We start from the raw sequence: 23,338 nt of genomic DNA, 5'->3' as shown, positions 1-23,338 counted from the left end.
AATTTCTCCCCGATTTACTGTTTGGTGGGGGTTGCTTCAGTTCTGTTCTTTGATTAATTAGTTGTGTGTGTATTGGCCATCAAAAGATGTAAATCTATTTGTAAATTCTTTGTTCTAGGGTTTGTTTGTATTCTTTTGATTTTTGAATAGTAAAAAAAAAACTTAGGTATGACTTTCTAATCTATAAATACAATTCTTATTGTGTAGCCCTGGATGGTTGGGAATTTAACTTGTAGAACAGGCTGGCCGTGAACTCACAGAGATCAGTCTTCCTCAATCTCTCCAGTTAAAAGTATGTGCCACCACACCTGGCTTTTCTGTAGGGTGTTTTAAAATCAGCACTGACTTTATATATTTTTTGATTGTAATATCCGTTCATGTTTTTTGAGTCTATGCTTTATTTTTATAAAGTAGGTTGTGAAAACTACTCATTGCAAAGCTTTAATCCTTTTACAGGTTTGCTGTATATTATTGAAACACAGAAAGTTCTTGATCTCAGAATTAATGTGAAGGCTTCCTATGTTATTGTCCCACAAGATGGAACTTTTAGCCCTACATCAAATCTACTTCTCTTGGATCTTGGTCACTTAAAGGTATACACTGATAAATGTTTGATTGGTGCCATGACATTTGTGATATTCTTTTGTTTAAAGTGTACTTATGTGTGAGTGTTTTTCTGCATGTATGTAGGTATGCTACATGTATGCACTACCCAAGGAAGCCAGAAGCTCCCAGATTTCCTGGAGCTTGAATTACAGGCTATTGTGAGCTGCCATGTGGGTGTTGGGGACTGAACCCAAATCCTCTGCAAGAACAGCAAGGGCTCTTAATTCCTGAGCAATCTTTATAATCCCAGGTTATACACTGGTTTTAGATAGTTTGGTTAAGATTATTGATGTTTAAATATATAGCAGAAATCCTTAATAAGATTTAAGAAATAATCTTTGTGCTTGGTGAATAAAGTTTCACTTCATCAGGTAAGTTTTGTTCTCCCTGTATTTCCAAAATCAGAAATTTTCATTTGAGCCCTGCATGCCAGGTAAGAATTGTATTTAAAGATTTGAAAGTCATACCTAAGCTTTTTACTCTTCAATTTAAATCTTACTTGATTCAGTGTATAGAACAAAGTCAGGTAATCATCTTTCTGGAGAAGTTTACACTATATGTAGTTTAATTGCATATGTAGCTAAAGTATAATTTTAATAACTTAAATGTTTAAGTTGACAGGTCTTAATTGTATCATTTTCCTTTTTGTCTATATGAATGTTTTCTTCCAAAAAGTTAAGTAGAAACATTTCTTTATAATTCTACATCTGAATTGTTCAGTATAGTACCCATTAGCGTCATGTGATTATTACAGTTAAAGAATAATTAATTAGTTAAAAATAAAAACTTGAGCTTCTTTTAAGTGCTTACTAGTTATAGCTGGCTGGTGGCTGCTGAGCCCAGATGCAGAGTACTTCTGTTATCGCTGTTTTGCCATTAAGTCTGGAAGAGTACCCACTGAAGTCCACAGATAGCACAGTATGACTTCTGGCTGCCTAAGAAGTTTGTCTCTTCCCATTCCTTTGTACTTAGTAGTTAAGTAGACCCACTGGGTATACGTTTATATTATAAATACAATAAAGTTTATATAGTTAATTATATATATTTGGCCTTGAAGAACTCTAGTTAATTATTTATATTTGGCCTTGAAGAACTCACAGAGATCTGTCTGCCTCTGCTCTCCTGACTGCAGGGATTAAAGGCTTATGCCACTATGTCTGGTGAGATAATCATTTTGACAATTTACTTTCCTTGAGCTGTATGAAATAGAGTAAAAATGTTTTATATATATATATACATTCACTATATATAGTGAATGTTACCTTATACCTCTCTTTTATTGCACATCTCATGGATAATGATTTTTTTAAATAGCTGTATATTTATTCTTTCCTATTAAAATTTTTAAATACTTTTTATTTTAATTTTTTTATTAATTACACTTTATTTATTTTGTATCCCAACTGTTGTTCCCTCCCTCCTCCCTTCCCAATCCCTCCCTTCCTGCACCCTCTGCATGCATGCTCCTCCCCAAGTCAACTGATAGGGGAGGTCTTCTTTTCCTTCCTTCTGATCCTAGTCAATTAGGTCTCATCAGAAGTGGCTGCATTGTCTTCCTCTGTGGCCTGGTAAGGCTGCTCCTCCCTCAGGGGGAGGTGATCAAAGAGCAGGCCAATCAGTTCATGTCAGAGACAGTCCTTGTTCCCATTACTATGGAACCTATTAGGAGACTGAACTGTTCTGGGCCACATCTGTGCAGGGGTTCTAGGTTATCTCCATGCATGCTACTTGGTTGGACTATCAGTCTCAGGGAAGACCCATGTGCCCAGATTTTTTGGATCTGTTGCTCTTCTTGTGGAGCTCCTGTCCCCTCCAGGTCTTACTAACTTCCACTTCTTTCATAAGCTTCCCTGCAATCTCCTCAAAGGTTGGCCTTATTCTCAGTATCTGCTTTGATAGTCTGCAGGGCAGAGCCTTTCATAGGCCCTCTGTGGCAGGCTCCTAATTTGTTCCCTGTTTTCTTCTTCTTCTGATGTCCATCCTCTTTGCCTTTCTAGATAGGGATTAAGCATTTTAGCCAGTTTTCCCTCTTGATTAGTTTCTTTATGTGTACAGATTTTAGTAGGTTTATCCTATATGTCTATATGAGTGAGTATATACTGTGTGTGTCTTTCTGCTTCTGGGATAGCTCACTCTCTTTCCTATTAAATTGTTACGTTTTGGATCTAAACAGTAACTTTGACGTACTTTACATGGTCTAAACTATTAAAATTAACTTTAAGGTGACAAGTAAAAGTCGATCTGGATTACCAGATGTGAGACCAAGTGGGAGCAACCTTGAAGAGATAATGCATAGAGCTTATGATTATTTTGATGTTCAGCTTACAAGCATACAGTTGCTTTACAGTAGAGCAGGTAAGTACAGGAGATGCCAGTGATTGATTTTTACCAGTGATTAATTAGGTTTTGAGACACTGTGAAGATGTACTTGAAGACTTTCCTGTGATTGGAACTTTCTTGTATTGGAGTTAAAATGGATAGTTAATATTGCCTAGTGAATTAAAATATAGTTAATATTGAAAGTGTAAAGCCCTAAGCATAGACCATCTGCTTCAGAATAGCCATTTGCTAAGATGCATGTGATAGGGCATGTGTTTGATTGAACATGTTAGCCTAGCTGAATGACATATTTTATTTGTAAGCCCATTACAATGATTTTATTTAAATAAAAAAACATTGACTTTTAACTAAACAAAAAATGACTAGTAACATTTCCTGGTTTGAAACCAGGTAATTTTGTCCCCCAGTCCATTTAGGTAAAATTTTATGTCTTTTTGGGAGCTGGGCCTTATTCATTTTAGGCCAGGCTGTCTTGTCAGTGCACTCTAAAAATCTGTTTATTGCTGCCTTCCTCGTGCTGGGATTTCAAGCATACAGTACCATGCCAATCTTTTTTTAAGTGGCTAGTGGGGACTAACCTCGGGTGTTCATCCTTGACAGGCAAGCACTTCACGAAATGATTTATCTCCCTAGCCTGGCTACGTTTACATCTATGGCTATAAATTAACTATTCTTTCACCAGCATGTGCCTGTTAACACTGAGGTAAATGTTTCAAGTCATATCTTTTGTAGGGCTAAGTATGAATTTGAGTTTTAGCCTTAGCATTTTGACTATAGGAAAGTTTCGAGTCTGTTTTCTAAAATGTAACATTACAAATCCCTATGAGAATTAAAGTATAAACATAGCTATTAAGTATATTAAAATTTTTCTGCCCTTTCATTGCCTTTTGGTGGCATTATTTTGGTGGCAGAATATGTTTGGCTAAAACTATACTGCCTTTAAAAAAAAAAAACAGGCCTTTTTCTTTTGTAATAGAACATAGTCTTGTGAAGAAGTGTAAGAAACATAATGGAAACAAAAAGACTTGCTGATTGTACGTCCTTTAGATAATTTTTGGTTTTGTGTCTTATAAAACTATGCTAATAATAAGCATGAACTGTTTTCATGTTTAGGTGATAATTGGAGAGAAGCACGGAAGCTCAATGTGTCTACACAGCATATTTTGATACCTATGCATGTCAATGTAGAACTCTCTAAAGCCATGGTTTTCATGGATATCAAGATGCCCAAGTATGTAATTATATATTATCTGTTATATAGTTGTAGATTTTCTTAGCAAATGAAAGAAATGACTTTACTACATAGTATGCATATTATACCATTTGTCACTGACTCTCTTTTTAATATTTATTTTAGTGACATCTTAGTGAAGTCATATTATTATACAGCCGCTACCACCACCATCCATCTCTAGAACTTTATTATTAATCTTCCAAAATGGATGTCCATATTCATAGACCTTTGTTTTCTGTATGTTTCATAGCTTGTTTTCCTTCATTTTCTCGGATAGCCTGTATTTGTGCTAGCTTTATATTTGTTGTAACATGTTTTGATTACTTTCTCACTTCTGTTTTTGTATACTTTGTATACTTTGTGAATATTGGTTCGGTTGGTTACCATGGAGATTATATGTAATATCCTAAGCCTTTTACAATCTGCTTAAAATGGTACCATTGTTACTCTTATTTACATGCAAAAACTATGTTTTCTGCATTGATTAACATAGACTTATTTTTCTTTCTTTTAATTCTGTAGAAAATGAAAAGGTAGTAAAAAACCCAAGTCATAGCACATTTGAATTTGTCCATGCAGTTACGTGATCAGTGATGCTTAGCTAATCTGCTACTTAGTAGGTAACATTTTGAGCCCTAGCCTCTTCACATTTTGTATCTTCCATAATTTAAAAAAGGAAAGGGTTTTGATGCATTAATTGGATTGATCTACAATTATGTAATTAAGTTAAACCACAGTATATGGGATTAATTACAAATATTTAGGTTATTAGACATAAAGCTTAAGATTTTCTGAAGGAATTCAGGTACATTTTTAGAGACCAGTGTTTAACAACCAAAATGTATATTTTGAAAAAAAAATAAATTTTAGGGAAAACATGGGAGTAAAAACAATGAGTCAAAACATTCTGTGTACTGGCCATACCTTTTACAAAGTTCTCGCATGTGCATATTTGTACATGTGCGCATACACATTTGTGTGGAAAGCAGGGCATCTTGTACCCTTCTGTCATTCTTTACCCTGTTTTTCAACACTGAACCCAAAGCACATCGTTTGCCTACAGGTTCTGGCAGCTCCAGAGATGCCCCTGTCTTACCGCCCCTCTCTTTAAGGTGTTAGCATTGCAGATGTGTGTCACCATGTCTATCTTTATTGAGTGCTGGGTATCTCACATCAGGTACTCAAGCTTGTTGGCAGGCACTTTTCTAATGGAATCATTTTCCCAGCCTGTCTTCATTCATTCGTTCGTTCATTCATTTTTGTTTTTTTGTTTTTTTTCGAGACATGATTTCTCTGTATAGCCTTGACTGTCCTGGACTCACTCTGTAGACCAGCCTGGCCTCTTAACTCACAGTGATCCACCTTCCTCTGCCTCCCTGAGTGCTGGGATTAAAATGTGTGTGCCACGCCCAGCTTATTTTTAATTTTTCAAACATTATTTGTTATGTCTCTACAATGGTGGGAGGGCTAGCATATGCAGGTATCTCAGTGGGCATGTGAAAATTAAAGGACCACTTGATAGAGTCAGTTCTCACCCTCCACCATGTGGGTTCTGAGGAATCAAACTTAGGTCATTGGGCAAGTGTTCCTTAAGGGTGAGTGCCTTTCCCCTGAGCCATCTCTAGGGCCATAATCTTTCTTTACTTCAGTATCTTAGCTGTAAGCAAAACATTTAAAAGGAAAAAAAAACTCAGGTTTAGTTTTAAATTATGGTTTCCAATGTAAAATCCCTTACTATGCTTAAGCATATGTGCATATGAGAACTTATACATAGAAATGCTGTTAGAAATAGGCAGTGTCCAGGCACTCAGCACTCGGGAGGCAGATGCAGGCAGATTTTTGTGAGCTTGAGGCTAACCTGGTGTGCAAAGTGAGTCCAGGACAGCCAGGACTACACAGAGAAACCCCATCTCCAAAAACAAAACAAACAAATAACAAAAAGTAATAAATAGGCTGTGATCCTCATAGGTGTGGGCATATAATGGTGGCATATAAATTCTTTAATGGTAGTCACATATGTAATTGATAATTAATAATGTTGTCATCTGTATTTGGGAAATACTAGAGAGACAATAAATAAGCCTCTGGACAGTATTAAGGCTGCTCCATCTAGGGTTTATAAGGTCAGATGTAAATTATAGTGATTTGTGGTTTAGAATTTTTAGTTTTAAATATTTGTTGAATTTAAGGGTTTCAGTGTACTCTTTCTGTTTTTGTTTTGTTTAAGGTGTAGGTGCTAAGCACTGAACCCAGGATGTCCTGCTTACTCAACAAACCTTCTGTCACTGATGCGCATCACTAATTTCATTCTTTTTTAAATTAGTGGACTTAAACCAGAATGAAATTTACTCTGTAATGATTCTTGTCTCTAAAAAATAGATTCAAGATTTCTGGAAAGTTACCTCTTCTTTCATTACGAATCTCGGATAAAAAACTGCAAGGAATTATGGAATTGTTGGAAAGCATTCCAAAACCTAAACTTGTAACTGAGGTACCTGCCCCTGCCAGATCATTACCGGTAATGTCTTTTTCAGAATTAATGAAAGATTACATTGAAAAATAGATTTCAAAGTAGTATTTGAAGTAACCACAGGTGAAATTATTTATAGTCATTTTGATTTTCAGCATAATCGTGTCTTTTACCTAACATGATGGCCATTTACTGTATGAGTATTTAAATTTGTGAAAAAATGCTGCTTTGAACTTACTTGTGTATGTACTTTATTATACTTCTGTCCATTACATAAATTCTGAACAGTGGAGTTGTTGAGGAAAAGTATGTGAAGTTTTAAATTTTGATGAATTTTGCCAACTTTTCTGTCTTAACTGAGTATTAATTTATTAAGTTGTTGGGGCACATTGTGTAAAGGTGTGTCTCTGTAATGTCAGTTGTTGATTGCTTTACCAGAAAAGAGCTAAGTACTGTCTGAATCTTGTTATTGTTATTTCTTTGTTTTTTTAAATAATTATTTAATTGTATTTTATTTACATTGGTGTTTTGCCTGCATGTATGTCACGTCCCTGAATAGGAGTTATAGACAGTTATGAGCTACTACTATGTGGGTACTAATTGGGAATTGAACCCAGTGCTCTTAAGCTCCAAGCCATCTCTTCAGCCCCATTATTGTTATTTCTATAGCCTATCACCGTTCTTATATTTTGTAAGTATTTATCCTTCCTCACTTGCCTGTTGGCTGTAATAAAGAACTGATGACCAGTAGCTAGGCAGGAAGTGGAAGATAGATGTTACAGGTAAAGAGAGGGACTCTGGGAAAAGGAATGAGAAAGGGGATTCGCTAACAGACATGGTTGTATGTGTGTAAACAGATAGACCAGAGTAGAGCACAGAGGGGGCCACATGGTTGGATGTATTGCCAAGATTAGTTGAGTTAGTGTAGTGGAGAGACTAACCAGCAGAAGGCCTAAGCTTTAAAATATTAATAAGCCTCTGTGCTATTTATGTTGCTTACTGATCTGAAAGGCCTGCTGTGCAGTGAGCAGGTATCTTTCTCTGCTCTAGTTGTTCTTGAGTGTTAGCCATTCTTAATACTTTATGAAAATGTTGCCTTCTGCATTTAATTTGTGTGTCTTTTAAAGAACATCTTTGCCTAATTATAATGACTTTAATTTGTTTGAACTGGTATTGTGAAACATATGCATGTGTTATGGTTTTATAATTAATGGAAATTTATTGCTCATTTGGAGTTACTTTTTCACATTTGATTTTTAGTGCATAGTTTTATTTATTTTTACTATGCATTAAGTTTTTATTTCTATATAGTCACAGTTATTTTCTCATTACTTTTGATTTAACTGTTAATTATGTGACTTTTCTCTTTCTAAAGTAATCTTTCTTGAAAATATCTAATCTCTTTTTGTTGGCTCTTTGTGTGGTTTAAGTATTGAGGTGACTGGCTTCATAGAATGAGTTTGGTAATGTTCCTTCTTTTTCTATTTTGTGGAATAGTTTGAAGAGAATTGGAGTTAACACTTCTTTGAAGGTCTGGTAGAATTCTGTGCTGAATCCATCTGGTCCAGGGCCTTTTTTGGAAGTGAGACTGTTGATGACTGCTTCAATTTCCTTGGGGGATAGAGGGCTATTCAATCTTTCTACCTGATCTTGACTTAATTTTGGTAGATGGAATCTATAAAGAAAATTGTCCATTTCTTTTAGATTTTCAAATTTTGTGGCATATAGGCTTTTGTAGTACAACCTAATGATTGTTTGGATTTCCTCAGTGTCTGTAGTTATGTCCCCCTTTACATTTCTGATCTTGCTGATTTGGATAGTTTCTCTTCTGCCTTTTAGTTAGTTTGGCTAAGGGTTTGTCTATCTGTTGATTTTCTCAAAGAACTAGCTCTTGGTTTCATTAATTCTTTGATTAGTTTTATTTGTTTCCAATTGATTGATTTAAGCCCAGAGTTTGATTATTTCCAGCCGTCTACTCCTCTTGGGTGTTTCTGCTTCTTTTTTTTTCTAGGGCTTTTAGTTGGGCCATTAAGTTGCTTGTATGAGATGTTACAAATTTCTTCTTGAAAGCACTTAGTGCTATGAATTTCCCTCTGAGCACTGCTTTCATTGTGTCCCATAAATTTGGGTATGTTATACCTTCATTTTCATTGAATTCTAGGAAGTCTTTAATTTTTTTTTATTTCTTCCTTAACACAACTGTCACTGAGTAGCAAGTTGTTCAGTTTCCATGTGTGTGTAGGCTTTTTGCTGTTTCCATTGTTGTTGAGGTCTAGCTTTAGTCCATGGTGGTCATGGAGATTATTTCAACAAAAGCCAACACCCATTCATGTTTAAAGTCTTAGAGAGATCAGGGATACAATGCACATACCTAAACATAGTGAAGGCAATATATAGCAAGCCTATAGCCAACATCAAACTCAATGGAGAGAAACTTAAATCAACCCCACTAAAATCAGGGACAAGGCCAGGCTGCCCACTCTGTCTATATCTCTTCAACATAGTATTTGAAGTCCTAACTAGAGCAATAAGACAAATAAGGAGATCAAGGGGATACAAATCGGAAAGGAAGAAGTCAAAGTTTCATTATTCGCAGATGCTATGATAGTATACATGAGTGACCCCAAAAACTCAACCAGAGAACTCCTTCAGCTGGTAAACACCTTCAACAAAGTGGCTTGATACAAAATTAACTAAAAAAAAAACAAACAAACCAGAAACCCTCCTGTATACCCACGACACAAGAAAGAAATCAGGGAAACAACACCCTTCACAATAGCCACTAATATAAAGTACCTTAGGGTGACTTTAACCAAGCAGGTGAAAGGCCTGTTTGAAAAAAACTTCAAGTCCCTGAAGAAAGAAGTTGAAGAAGATATCAGAAGATGGAAAGATCTCCTGCGCTCATGGATCGGTAGGATTAACATAGTGAAAATAACCATTCTGCCAAAAGCAATCAACAGATTCAATACAGTTCCCATCAAAATAACAACACAATTCTTTACAAACCTTGAAAGAAAAATTATCAACTTCATATGGAGAAGCAAAAAACTCAGAATTGCCAAAATGATCCTCTACAACATCAGATCATCTGGAGGTATATCCATCCCTGATCTCAAGCTGTACTATATAGCAATAGTAATAAAAACGGCATGGTATTGGCATAGAAGCAGAAAAGTGGATCAATGGAACCGAATAGAAGACCCAGAAATAAACCCACACACCTATGAATACTTGATTTTTGACAAAGAAGCCAAAACCATTCAATGGGGGGAAACAAAAACAAAAAACAGCATCTTCAACAAATGGTGCTGGTCTAACTGGATGTCTACATGCAAAAAAATGAAAATAGATCCGTATTTGTCACCCTGCACAAAACTGAAGTCCAAGTGAATCAAAGACCTCAACATAAAACCAGATACACTAAATCAGTTAGAAGAAAAAGTGGGGAAGAGCCTAGAACTCATTGGCACAGGAGACAACTTCCTGAACAGAACACGAACAGCACAGGCTCTAAGAGCAACAATCAATAAACGGGACCTCATGAAACTGAAAAGCTTCTGTTAAGCAAAGGACACTATTATCAGAACAAAACGACAGCCTACAGACTGAGAAAGGATCTTCATCAACCCTATATCTGACAGAGGGCTGATATCCAGGATATATAAAGAACTAAAGAAGTTATCTAATCTCATTTTTCTTCAGTTTCTGCCCTCTTGACTTATTCGTAGTTTATTAAATTTGCTTATTTTCAAGTAATCTACAATTTAAAAAAATGCAAAACTAATTTGAATCCCTATTCTCCAATCCATTTGGTAATGAACTGCTGATAAACTGTCCTATTATCCCTGATCACTTTAGTTTTTTACACTATTTTCTACTTTGTTATTGATCATTCTGTTTTATTAAATCTTTGAAGTGCATATGTTTTTAATTTTGGTGAAAGAGAATTATTAATTGATCCATTTGTTTGTTTTCTTGTTTGTTTTGGTTTTTTTCAAGACAGTGCTTCTCTCTGTAGTCTTGGCTGTCCTGGACTCACTTGTAGGTCAGGCTGGCCTCAAAAGCACAGAGACTCCCTCTACCTTCTGAGTGCTGGGATTACAGGCTTGCAATGCCTTTAAACATAATTCTTATGGGAATCAAAGCCAGAAGAGATGGCTCAGTGGTGCCACCATACCCAGCTATAATTTTATTTTTAAATGAAGCTTTTTAATACAACATTTCTTAAATCTTCAACTACTAATAAAGTTGACAGATTTTTGTTAAAAAGATTTATTTATTATGTATGCAAAGTTTTGTTTGCATGTACACCTGCACATCAGCAGAGGGCACCAAATCTCATTATAGATCGTTGTGAGCCACCATGTGGGTGTTGGGAGTCAAACTCATGACCTCTGGAAGAGTAGCTAGTGCTCTAAACCTCTGAGCTATCTCTCCAGCCCAAGGGATTTTTTTTCCTGTGTTTTATTCTAAAAATTTAGTAGTCTTAGAGTTGCTTTATAAGTGTATATGAATTTTACATTAATATTTCAATGTAATCTTTTAATGTCTTCAGTCTATTTTTACATCTGTCTTTCTAATTATGTCAGTCTTATTATTTTTAAATGCATTTTCCCCATGAGTGGATTATATATGCGTGTGTTTGTTTCTGTTCTTATTCAGTGACTGCTATGTCTGCCTTTTCCATTTATATTGTTTCTTTTTTTTTAGTAGCATTCTGTTACAATTATACAATAGTCTGTTAGTAAGTACTTGAAATAGAGTGGGGTAAGTTTTTCAGTTTGTTTTTAAATAGTTTTTATGCTTTTATAGTCAAGTTGTCAATTTCCATTAATCCTGATGAGTTTGGTATGAAAAGTACTCAGTTACTTACTCAAAAATACTATTGAGAATTGAAATCTTAGCTCTATCATGTCTTCCAATTCAGTACAAAAGTATATTTCTCCAGTAGGTTATTTCAGTGTTTTTTGGGGGAAGGGGGTGTTATAACTTTTAAACATACATTTACTACATATATTTTCTTAGGTTTGTCTGACTGTTTGGGCCCTAATTGTGCTACCTCTAAATTTATATATGGAACCTTAACCCCCTAATACCTTAGAGAATGCATGCTTTGGAAGTAGTCTCTTTAAACACTGATTAAATTAAAAGAACACTATTAGGATGGACTGTAATTTGGGACTGATTGGTGACTTGATAACAGGAAATGTAATAAAAAGAAACAGTGGAGGTGCATATGAACATAGCAAATGCTGAGTGAGAGCACAGCAAGAAGAGGCACTCTTCAGGCTACAGACAGAGGCTTAAAAATAGGTTTTTTGTTTTTTTTCAAAATACCTAAGTCTTGACCTTTGGGCCTCCAGAATTGTTAGAAAATACTTTCTGTGGTTTGAACCTTTGATTCTGTGGTCTCTTGTTATGGATAGTTCTGGCATTCCCTTGCAGATTTTGGCATCAAGAAAGTGTTGAAATAATAACAGTTAAAATTAGCATTAGAACTGTATAACAGATAAGGTTAGAAGAATTTCAAGGCATGTGTTATAAAAACCCTCCATTCTAATCTTTAAGAAATTATATATAGACACATGGGTATTAAAGCTCCTTCTGCTGAGGACTGTCGTAGAAATCACAAACATGTTTTTGACATCATAAAAAAGTCCTTATAGAACTAAAGAAGCTGAAAAGCAGCAAACCAAGTAATCCAATTAAAAAATGGGGAACAGAGCTAAACAGAGAATTCTCTGTAGAGGAATATAGAATGGCAGAGAAACACTTAAAGAAATGCTCAGCATCATTAGCCATCAGGGAAATGCCAATCAAAACGACCCTGAGATTTCACCTTACAGCCATCAGAATGGCCAAGATGAAAAACTTGAGTGACAACACATGCTGGAGAGGATGTAGAAAAAGGAGGAGCCCTCCTCCACTGCTGGTGGGAATGTAAACTTGTACAACCACTCTGGAAATCAGTCTGGTGCTTTTTCAGGCAACTAGGGATAGTGCTTCCTCAAGATCCAGCCATATCACTCCTAGGCATATATCCAAAAGAGGCTCAAGTATACAATAAGGACATTTGCTCAACCATGTTTGTAGCAGCTTTATTTGTAATAGCCAGAAGCTGGAAACAGCCCAGGTGCCCCTCAGCTGAAGAATGGATGCAGAAATTGTGGTACATCTACACAATGGAATATTACTCAGCAATGAAAAATAAGGTAATCATGAAATTTGCAGGTAAATGGTAGGACCTGGAAAGGATCATCCTTAGTGAGCTGTCCCAGAAGCAGAAAGACACACATGGTATATACTCACTCATATAGACATGTAATATTGGATAAGCCTACTAAAATCTGTACATCTAAAGAAACTAATCAAGAGAGAGGACCCTGACTAAAATGCTCAATCCCCATCCCGAAAGGCAAAGAGGAAGGACATCAGAAGAAGAAGAAAACAGGAAACAACAGAGGGCCTCTGAAAGGCTCTGCCCTGCAGACTATCAAAGCAGATGCTGAGACTTATGACCAACTGTTGGGCAGAGTGAATGGAATCTTATGTAAGAAGTGGGAAATAGTAATATCTGGAGAGGACAGGAACTCCACAAGGAGAGCAACAGAACCAGAAATTTGAACACAGGGGTCTTCCCAGAGACTCATACTCTAACCAAGTACCAGGCATGGAGATAACCTAGAACCCCTGCACAGATGTAGCCCATGGCAGTTTAGTGTCCAAGTGGGTTATATAGTAATGGGAAGAGGGACTGCCTCTGACACAATCTGATTGGCCTGCTCTCCGATCACCTCCCTCTGAGGGGGGAGCAGCCTTACCAGGCCACAGAAGATGACAATGCAGCCATTCTTGATGAGATCTGATAGACTAAGATCAGAAGGAAGGAGAGGAGGACCCCCCCCTATCAGTGGACTTGGGGAGGGGCATGGGTGAAGAAGGGGGTGGGAAGGTGGGATCGGGAGGGGAGGAAGGAGGGGCTTATGGGGGGATACAAAGCGAATAAAGTGTAATTAATAAAAAAAAGTCCTTATAAATTGACAAACAATCTAGCTGAGCTGTCTTTGTGTGTGTGTGTGCGTGTGTATGTGTGTGTGTGTAATGTAGAACTTACAAGTAATGAGCTTGAATAGTTAGTTGGTGTGATTACTAAACTGAAGGGTATGATTCGTTTTTTTCTCTCTTTGTTACTAGAATAGTTGAAAGGTTTAATAAGGAAAAAAAATAAAAATAAAAAAAACACTGTGTGAAACGAAAAAGGAACCAGGAATTAAAGATTTGGACAATGGTTAGTTTATTTGTAATACACAGAATATGAACATGTTATCAGGAGTGTTCTAAGACAGTGATTTGATTAAAAATTATGTCACAGATTCAAGTAGTCATCTTAGAAGCTAGGGTTAAGAAGAAGCTTATCCAACTATACATGGCTAGCTTGTACTAAAGGGAAAAATAGAGTAAAATGGAAAAAAGTGTTGACTTAAAAATCATATGGAACATGAAAATACTACTAAATAGTTGCAAGCATACATTATCCTTAAGCAAAAGAAGAGAGTGATTCTGAGATCATCATGAGATCATCCAAGCCATTAGCTTGGATGGTGCAAGATTCAAGAGATGAGTTAGTCTTGGTACCAGTGGACTGGGCTGCTGCTGAGTAGGACCTAAGGGTGGTCTGCACTTAGTCTTTCTTTTTGAATTTGATAATTTAGGCTTTACTTAGACATTCTTTAACAAATTATAAATTACTATTTCTAGTTCTTTGAGCATTTCTCTTGGATAGATACTGGGATGCCTTTCCCTTTCCTGTATCTATTAAGATGATCTTATAGTTTGCTCCTTCAATCTGTAAATGAATTGATTAGTATTGCATTCTCACTTACATCTTATCTTTCATGATACATTATCCTTTCTGTATTATGAGATTTAGTTGATGATAATAAGATTGAATGTCTCTTATCCTAAATTGGTTAGGATCAGGAATATCTTAAATTTCAGACTTAGGTTTTTTTTTTTTCTCTCTCTTTGAATGTTGAAATATTTGCATAGACTTTTTCAGTTGAGCTTTTCTACTCTTTTTTTTTTTTTTTTTTTCAATGCAGTTTATTCAGGAACATTGAACAATCCTCCTCGGACCCCGGGGAAAGCCAGCCCACAGCTTAAATAGCCTCTGGGTAGCCAACCCAGGCGTGCCACGGGGGCAATGCAGATAGGTCCACATACATGGAAGCAAGCCAGATCCTCGGCCTTAGCCAAATGTGGAGTTGTTCGTGACAGAGAGCACTCACCATCGGGAAGGTGGAAGGCGGAAACCAGCGCCATCTTTAAGGCATAGCATTCCGCAGCTCTCTACAGTTCCCCCTTTTTGTTTTATACGCATCAGGCAAGAGTAGAGGTCTGATCTCTGATATTAGAAATAAATTGGGACTTTGTACAGATGTTCATTTAGGTGTCATCCACCCAAAGAGCATCAGACCCGTCCGATACCTTTTTCTCAGAGGCGGGACCTGGGGCATCAACCTGCATGCAATCAGACATGCTCTTCTCTGGGTCCAAAGCGGCTGACCCTGAGTGCAGTGCTTAGCCTCGCATCCTGAGCGTATCATTTTAGCTTTTTATGGTATCCAACCATGCTTGGGGAGAATGTCCTGCTTCAATGGCTGTAAAGGCCTGAATGATCATGGCTGCATCACACTGTTGTGAGACTCTAATCTTGCATATATACCACAGGCAAACCAAGGAGACCAACACCAGAAGGCCTGCTAACGCTCCCATGCCCACCCATTCCTTCAGATGATTCATGTCTGCAGCAATCCATGTTGATAATCCTGTGGCTAGTCCTGCGTCCACTCCGGTAGAATTTACTGTGACAATGGCCACTCTCAGCTGCTCCATCGTAGTATCGAATTCACCAGTCCAATTACCTAAAATATAGCTCGACAATTGTTTAGACAGATTTGCAGCACAGGAAAAATTCTCATGTTGTATGCTAGTGACACAAAGTCCAGCATACTTTCATTGACAGCCAGGTTGAGCGATTTGCCATAGGGTATCAATTTGCTCCTGCAAGAGGTCAATCCTCTGATTGAACACCATCAAGCTTCCTTTTAGTTGAGCATTAATTCCTGTATGTACAACTAAGGCATGAGCTACATTGACTAAATGATTATTCAGGGTCTGAGCAGTCTGCCCAGTATGACTCATGGCTAATGCCCTGGTGGTAGCTCCAATAGCCGTCAATGAGATGGTAGTAACAATGGTGGCTGTAGAAAAATTTAAGAAAAAAGGGAAAAAAATAATTTAAGAACCTTAAATGACTTTCAAAATTGGAGGAAAACATGGAGTTAGTCAATTGGCATGGAGCACTTCTCGCCCTGGGGGCAATGGTCTCCTGAACCTACTCGGACCTCGGACACCACCACTGCTAGTTCTAGAACTGACGCAGGATGTTCCAACGAGGGGTTAAGGCTTCTCATAATATTTCCTATAAGCCCACACCTGTTTGTCTATATCCCCCATTTTTATTCATTATTAGCCAGATAGAGCCAAGTAATTGTGGTAATGATACTTGCTTTTTTGCCCAATGCTGGAATGCTACTGAATTTAGGTATGCCCTGGTTACTCGCATGCCTCACTGGGTGCCTGTGCCCATTGATGCCCCTCACGCTATGACTCTCTTCAGACAGAAAAGGGATCTTGGAACTACAGCCACCATTGTTACTACCATCTCATTGACGGCTGTTGGAGCTTTTCTACTCTTAAAAATACAAAATCTAGCTCTTTGCTGCGGGAGCCGTGGGTTACTGTGCAGGTATGGCCAAGTCCAAGAACCACACCACATACAACCAGTCCCACAAACGGCACAGAAATGGCATCAAGAAACCCCAGTCACAGAGATACCAATCTCTTAAGGGGGTGGACCCCAAATTCTTGAGGAACATGTGCTTTGCCAAGAAGCACAACAAGAAAGGCCTGAAGAAGATGCAAGCAAACAACGCAAAAGAAGTGGGTGTGGAAACAGAGGCCATCAAGGCCCTTGTGAAGCCTGCAGCTGTTATACCCAAGATGCCAAAGGCCCCCAGCCACAAACTCAGCCGTCTGGCTTTCATTGCTCACCCCAAGCTTGGGAAGCGGATTTGAAGCTACATGGCTAAAGGTCGTAGGCTCTGCAAATCAAAGCCCAAGGTTCAAACCAAGGCAGAGGCCACAGCTCCAGCTAAGAGCAAGGCTCTAGCTCCAGCTCCAGCTCAGGCTCCCAAAGGTGCCCAGGCCCTTGTGAAGGCCCCGTAGGAAATGGTTCTACTAATGTGAAGACAGATGGACTGGTGTGACACACCCACCTACACACTATTTACAGATGACCAGTGTCCTATGCTGTTTTTACAAATAAACCTGAGGCAAGATCTGTTAAAAAAAAAAATATATATATATATATATATACACATATTTATATATATTATGTATATATAATATATATATATAATCTAAAGCATTTCCAAATCAGAAACCTCTTGAGCATCATATCACTGCTCAAAAAGTTTCTGATTTTCAGAAAGAAGGAGGGTGAGGTGTATAGGAGAGGATCAATGGGGAATGAAAATCATTAAAATTTGTTTGGTGTTTATCTATGAAAATGTCATAATGATATTATATGGTGAATATACCCTATGAAGTATAAAACTCTTTACTGGTTTATGCATTATCAGTTACTAAGAAAAATACTGAAATTTTTAATTTTAGGCCAGTTCAGATACAACATTTTAGATTAGTGTAAATATACCTGGTCTGAAGTCCTTGTGACTAGAAGTACTTTGAACTTCAGTTTTGTTTTTGTTTTTGTTTTTTATTTTTTAATTTTGGAATATTACATATATCTAATGAGATATTTTAGATATAGGACCGAAGATCAAAACACACAATTCATACATGCTTTTTATCCACATTATGCATATCTGAATGTAATTGTATGCAGTATCTTAGTGGGGTTGAATTTTGAATATGATACATCACATGAGATCAAGTATAGAATGTTCCATAAGTGTTTTGTGGTCTGTTTTCTGTCTTTAGAAATGTTTGGATTTTGAAGCATTTTTCATTGCACATTACAATTGTTTAACATACTGTATATTTTGTAGACATTCAGGCTTTAGTGTTTGTTCATGATAGACACTGAATCCTACTTTCTTATCTTATTTATTTTATTTGTTCATTTTACATCTCGATCATTCCCTCTCCCTCCTCTCCTCTCACTCTCACCATCCCTCTCTCCTTCTCTTTCTCTCTCTCTCTTCTCAGAAAAGGGGAGCCCTCTCTTTCTCTCACTCCAGCACATCAAGTCATATCAGGACTGAGCATATCTTCTTTCACTGAGGCCAGGCAAGGCAGTTTTGCCAGGGGTTTGTGATCTGAAAGCAGGCAATAGAGTCCATGTCAGAGATAGATAGCCCCTGCTCACTTTATTAGAGGACCTACATGAAGACTGAGCTACCCATCAACTACATATGTGTAGAGGGACTAGGTCTAGTTCGTGCATGGTCCTTGGTTTGTGCTTCTCCTCTATACAAACGAATCCTGCTTTCTATTTGTACTGTCTTAATGTTAGTCTCATAACATGAGTTGGGAAATGTTTTTTAATCCCTGAGAGTCAGTAATGTTGACACTACCAATCAAGAACCATATAATGGCCTCAAAGTAGTCAGATAAATGATGCTCATGCTTCTCACTTTAAGTAAAATCTTGGAAATTATTAAGCTTTGTGAAGAAGACATGTTCAAAGCTGATAAGCTGAAAGCTAGCCCTCTTGTGCCCGTCAGCCACGTTGTGAACTCAAAGGATGATAAGAAAGTAGAATATTCTTGTCTTAGTTAGGATTTTAATTGCTGTGATGAAACACCATTAACAAAAGTAAATTGGGGAGGAAGGGGTTTATTTGGCTTACGTTCCATGTCATAGTCTGTCACTGAAGGAATTCAGGGCATCATAGTCCATTATTGAAGGAAGTGAGGCGAGGTACTCAAAAGGGAAGAACCCTAGAGGTAGGAGGTAATATAGAGGTCATGGAAAAAATGCTGCTTTCTGGCTTGCATCTCGTGGCTTGTCCAGAGGATTTCCTATAGAACTCAGGATCCAATCCTTTGTGTGGTGCCACCCACCACATCACTAATTAAAAAAAAATGCTCTACAGCCCTTTTGTTGTGTGACAAAAGGAAATGCAACAAACACATCTACTCACCACAGATGGTGAGCCCATGACAGACCAAAGTATGAATACCACCAAAGTCTAATTCACCTAGTCAAAGTTTACTCATGTGGTGAACCAAGAGTTTTATTGTGGTTTATTTTCAGGATTATGAGGGATTATTTATATGAGCAGAGATGACTGAAAGGCACCAAAGCCAACCCCAGCAGGGGTGACAGCTTACAAAGCCAGGATCTTGAAGCATATTACAAAACCTACAAGTACCTCAACAGGCTGGAGGATGTCCCTTCCAGGTGCCTCATTTCCTGTTAAGGTATTCTAGGCAGCTCAGCTCTTTTCCACTTTTTTTAGGCAGCTCTTCTGGTTTCAAAATCTTTGCAGCTTGGCTTGTCTGATACTCTTCTCTGCAGTTCAGTTTCATTCAGTCTGAGGGGCACTCTTAGCTTTTCTTGCTTACTCTGGCAGGGAAGAGGTCTAGTGATTCTGGTCAGATTCAGGGACTTTCCGAATTTATTTTGAGTTGTTTGCCTTTCTGCTTAGGGAGCTTTTTGCAGAATGAAATGTTTTAATCTCTGGAGGAAACTGTTATACAACATCTTCCTATAGTAAGATCTTTTAGAGACATTTTCTCACCTGAGGTTCCCTCCTCTCAGATGACTATAATCTGTGTCAAGCTGACATAAAACTAGCTAGCACAAGACTCATTGCTGATATGGAGTGAGTTTTGATTGCTAGAGTAGAAGGTCAAATTGGCTGTATTGTTCCCAGCATCAAAAGCCCAGTTTGGAGGAATAGCATGAACTTTTGAATTCTCTGAAGGCTAAGAGAGGAGCTGAAGCTGAGTAAAAAGGTTTGAAGGTAACAGAGTTTGGTTCATAAAGTGGGAGTAAAGAAGCTGTTTTGTAACCTCAGTGTGTAAGGCAAATTCACAGTGATATTGTAGGAGCTACAAGTCAAATAGAAGATCTAACTAAGATAGATGGCAGTGACACACAGAACAGCAGGGCCTTATTTTGGAAGAGATTGTCATGTAGAACTTTGACAGAAAGAAGTTAGTTCCCGTTGTCTAAGTTTCAAATGGGGCATGGTTACTCCTATTTGAAACATTGTGTGGATGCAGTTGATGACTTTATGTTTAAGCCAGTGCACATTTATCATCCACAATTTTTAGGCCCTAAGAATTAGACTAATTGTACTTAGCATTTTTTTTTTTTCTGTAAATGGAACAACAAATACTGGGTGATAGCATATGTGTTTATAGAACTTGTGAGTTCAGCTGGACCTGACTGCACCTAAGTCACTGCCTGACAATTTTGATATTACTTGAGATATAACCATATGCATTCCAGTTTTGTTTGAAGCCATTCTTGCCTGAGTACTATTTTTTTTTCTTATGGTCCAAGTTATAGGAATGCACCAGGCTTCCTGCCAATCTTGACCACACTTGTAAAACTTCCAACAAATTGTACTGTGTTCAACTCTTTTCTTGGTCTTACAATGACTTATGGTCTCTTGAATTTTAACTTCACTGTCTCAAGAATATATTGTTTGAACATACTTGTGACATACTGCTCAGAAAAATGATTCCCACCGGCAGTATTACTGTTCAGTGAAAGTGCTTGTGCTCAACCATGTGGAAAATGAACTTGCAGCCTTTAAGTAGTATCATGGAGGTAATACAGACAGTCAAACCTGAAATGGAGCTCAGTTGGAAATGTAAAGACCAGAGGTGAAGTTTTTTGAGCCAAAAAAACAACAATAAATCCAAGGAAAACGTGTATTTGATACATTAGTACCTTAAAAATTAAAACATAAGAAAAATCAGTTGGACAGAATGGAAATTAAAATTTTCATTGTTTTTAAAGACTATTTCTAAAACATTAGAGCCACTGAGAGGGCCCAACAGGTAAGGTGTTTGCTGCAGAGCCTGGGGAACCTGAATTCAGTCTCCAAGATTTACATGGTCATTTTCTTAGTTTCTTTTCTACTGCTATGACAGAGCACCACAAACAAGGCAACTTATAAAAGGAAGAGTTTCTTGGGACTTGTTACAGTTTCAGAGTTTAGTCCATGTTTTGGTGAGAAGCATGGTGGCAACCAGCAGCCATGGCACTAGGGTAGTAGCTAACAACCTATGTCTTGAGACAACCACTATCATTAGGCAGTGAGAGATCCATAGAATGGCGTGGAGTTTTGAAACATCAAAGCCTTCCTTCAGTGACACACCTTCAACAAAAGCCACACTGTTTAATCCTTCTCAAACAGTTCTACCAATTGGGGACCAAATATTCAAACATTTGAACCTCTGCGTCTGTTCTCATACAGACCATCAGAGTAATGTTGGAAAGCTCCAACACTAAGTTGTCCTTTGACCTACACAATCACTCTGTGGTATCAATACACCTGTACACACATGCACACCCAGTACCTTTTTTAATTAAAGGAAAATAAAAAATGTCAGCCCTGTAGCTTGGCTTTTGCTGCATTGTGTGTTCTTCTTTCTTCTACCCTTCTCTACAGTTTCAACCCTGTAACACTAAAGATGAGAGAAAAAAAGAGAGGAAAGGAAAAAGATCTCTGAATAAAGTCAGGGGTTAAAAAGGGTGTGACATTATTGTTAGACTATTTCCTGCTGATTAGGGGCATGGAGCTCCTAGGGGGCAAGTTTGAGCTTCGCTTTCAGGATATCTAATTTCTTCTTGTAGTTTCTTCTTTGTGCATGACTACTTAACACACTGTAACCAAAGGCAACCAGTAACCAACAAACAATGCCCCTGAATGACCAACAACCCCTTCTATCCGGGCCTAAGCATTTATTTACATACCACCTGTGATGTTCTCAGAATTCTCAGTGTCACACAATCGCAGAAACTATCTGCAGCTGGCAAAAATCATGCTCCTGCTAGAGCACAAGGCACATCATAGTCAGCTGCTGCCGTGCAGCGTCATAGCCCCACACCTGGGACAAAAATCAAAACCATTATTGTGTGTGTGTGTGTGTGTGTGTGTTTAAAGAAACTAAAACTCCAAATTTCTCACTACACAGGCCATCTACCTCCTACATGTATACAAGAAAAAAATCATTGTAATGCATTTAGCTTAGAAATTACTTGTATCCAAAATATGTAAGGAGATCATCAGTTTAATACTGAGAGCATACATAATATGAAAAGTTGTCAACTTCATTAATTACTTTGGAAAATGAATCCTTAAAGACATACAGCTAAATAATGATTAGAATGGCTAAAATTTTAAAAAGACACCTATGTTGAGCTATTGACATGAGGAGGATTTACAATCATTCATTGGTACTCTCTGTAACCCCTTTGCTAATTTTGTTAAATAAAGTTAAATATATACTTGCCGTTGAATTTAAGACTTATGTGTTTTTACCTAAGAGAAATGAAAAGATAAGGCTATACAGAGATGTGGGCTAAAATGCTCAAGAGGACAGTTATTTATAATATGAAAAAGCTGTGAAAATATCATTATCAAGAAGGAAATGGATTAACATATACAGTGGAATTTGTACTTGTTAGTTTTTTTGTCAACTTGACAAAGCTAGAATCATCTTAGGAAGACAAACTCAGTTGAGAAAATGCCATTATCAGCTTGGTGTGTAGGCAAGACTCAGGCATTTTCTTTATTATTTATTTATTTATTTATTTATTTACAATTTATTCACTTTGTATCACAGTTGTAGTCCACTCCCTCATCTCCTCATTGTTCCTCCTTTGCTTACTCGCTCTTCTTCTCCTATCCTTCTTCCCTAGTCCACTGGTAGGGGAAGTCCTCCTTCCCTACTGTCTGACCCTAGCCTGTCAGGTCCCATCAGGACTGCCTGGATCTTCTTCCTCTGTGGGATGGCTAGGTTGCCCCATCAGAGAGAAGTGATCAAGGACTAGGCTACTGAGTTCATGTCAGAGACTGTCTCTTCTCTCCTTACTAGGGTATGCACAGGGAGACTGAGCTGTCTACATCTGAACAGGGGGTCTAGGTCCTCTTTGGTTGATGTATCAGTCTCTGCAGTTCTCCCTGGGCCCTGCTCTCTCTCTCTCTCTCTCTCTCTCTCTCTCTCTCTCTCTCTCTCTCTCTCTCTCTCTCCTTTTGCTTTGTTAGTCTCCTGTGTGGCTCCTGCCTCCTCCCTTCTTTAATAAGAGCCCCTATGTTCTTTCCAAAGTTTGGCTGTGAGTCTCTGTGTCTGCTTCAATCTCCTGCAGGTTGGAGTCTTTTAGAGGACATCTGTGGTAAGCTACAATCCTGTTTCCTCTCTTCTACCACTACAAGTGTCTATCCATTTTATCTTCTAAATGAGAATTAAGCGTCTTCCCTAGGATCCTCCTTGTCAGTTGCTGGTGGGAATGTAAACTTGTACACCACTTTGGAAATCAATCTGGCTCTTTCTCAGAAAACTGAGAATAGTGCTACCTCAAGACCCAGTATTATCTACCGCTCCTGGGCACATATCTAAAAGATGTTCAACCAT

General features: G+C 37.8%; 1 protein-coding gene and 1 pseudogene across 3 annotated transcripts in view; both read left to right on the top strand.

Annotated features, from left to right (window-relative positions):
• Nucleotides 1-23,338, top strand: part of Vps13a (vacuolar protein sorting 13 homolog A) — a 185,885-nt gene that overhangs the window by 45,437 nt on the left and 117,110 nt on the right. For all 3 annotated transcript variants that reach the window (XM_060387172.1, XM_060387175.1, XM_060387176.1), the window contains exons 20-23: nt 457-593; nt 2,829-2,961; nt 4,060-4,177; nt 6,560-6,698. In XM_060387172.1, the coding sequence (XP_060243155.1) occupies nt 457-593; nt 2,829-2,961; nt 4,060-4,177; nt 6,560-6,698 (527 nt within the window). The remainder of the gene's footprint in view (nt 1-456; nt 594-2,828; nt 2,962-4,059; nt 4,178-6,559; nt 6,699-23,338) is intronic.
• LOC110540010 (large ribosomal subunit protein eL29-like) lies at nt 16,355-17,056 on the top strand (annotated as a pseudogene).

The sequence above is a fragment of the Meriones unguiculatus genome, chromosome 1 (assembly GCF_030254825.1).
Source record: "Meriones unguiculatus strain TT.TT164.6M chromosome 1, Bangor_MerUng_6.1, whole genome shotgun sequence".
Classification (NCBI taxonomy): domain Eukaryota; kingdom Metazoa; phylum Chordata; class Mammalia; order Rodentia; family Muridae; genus Meriones; species Meriones unguiculatus.
Note: the sequence above shows the minus strand (reverse complement) of the source record. Positions and strands in the feature narration are given on the sequence as shown.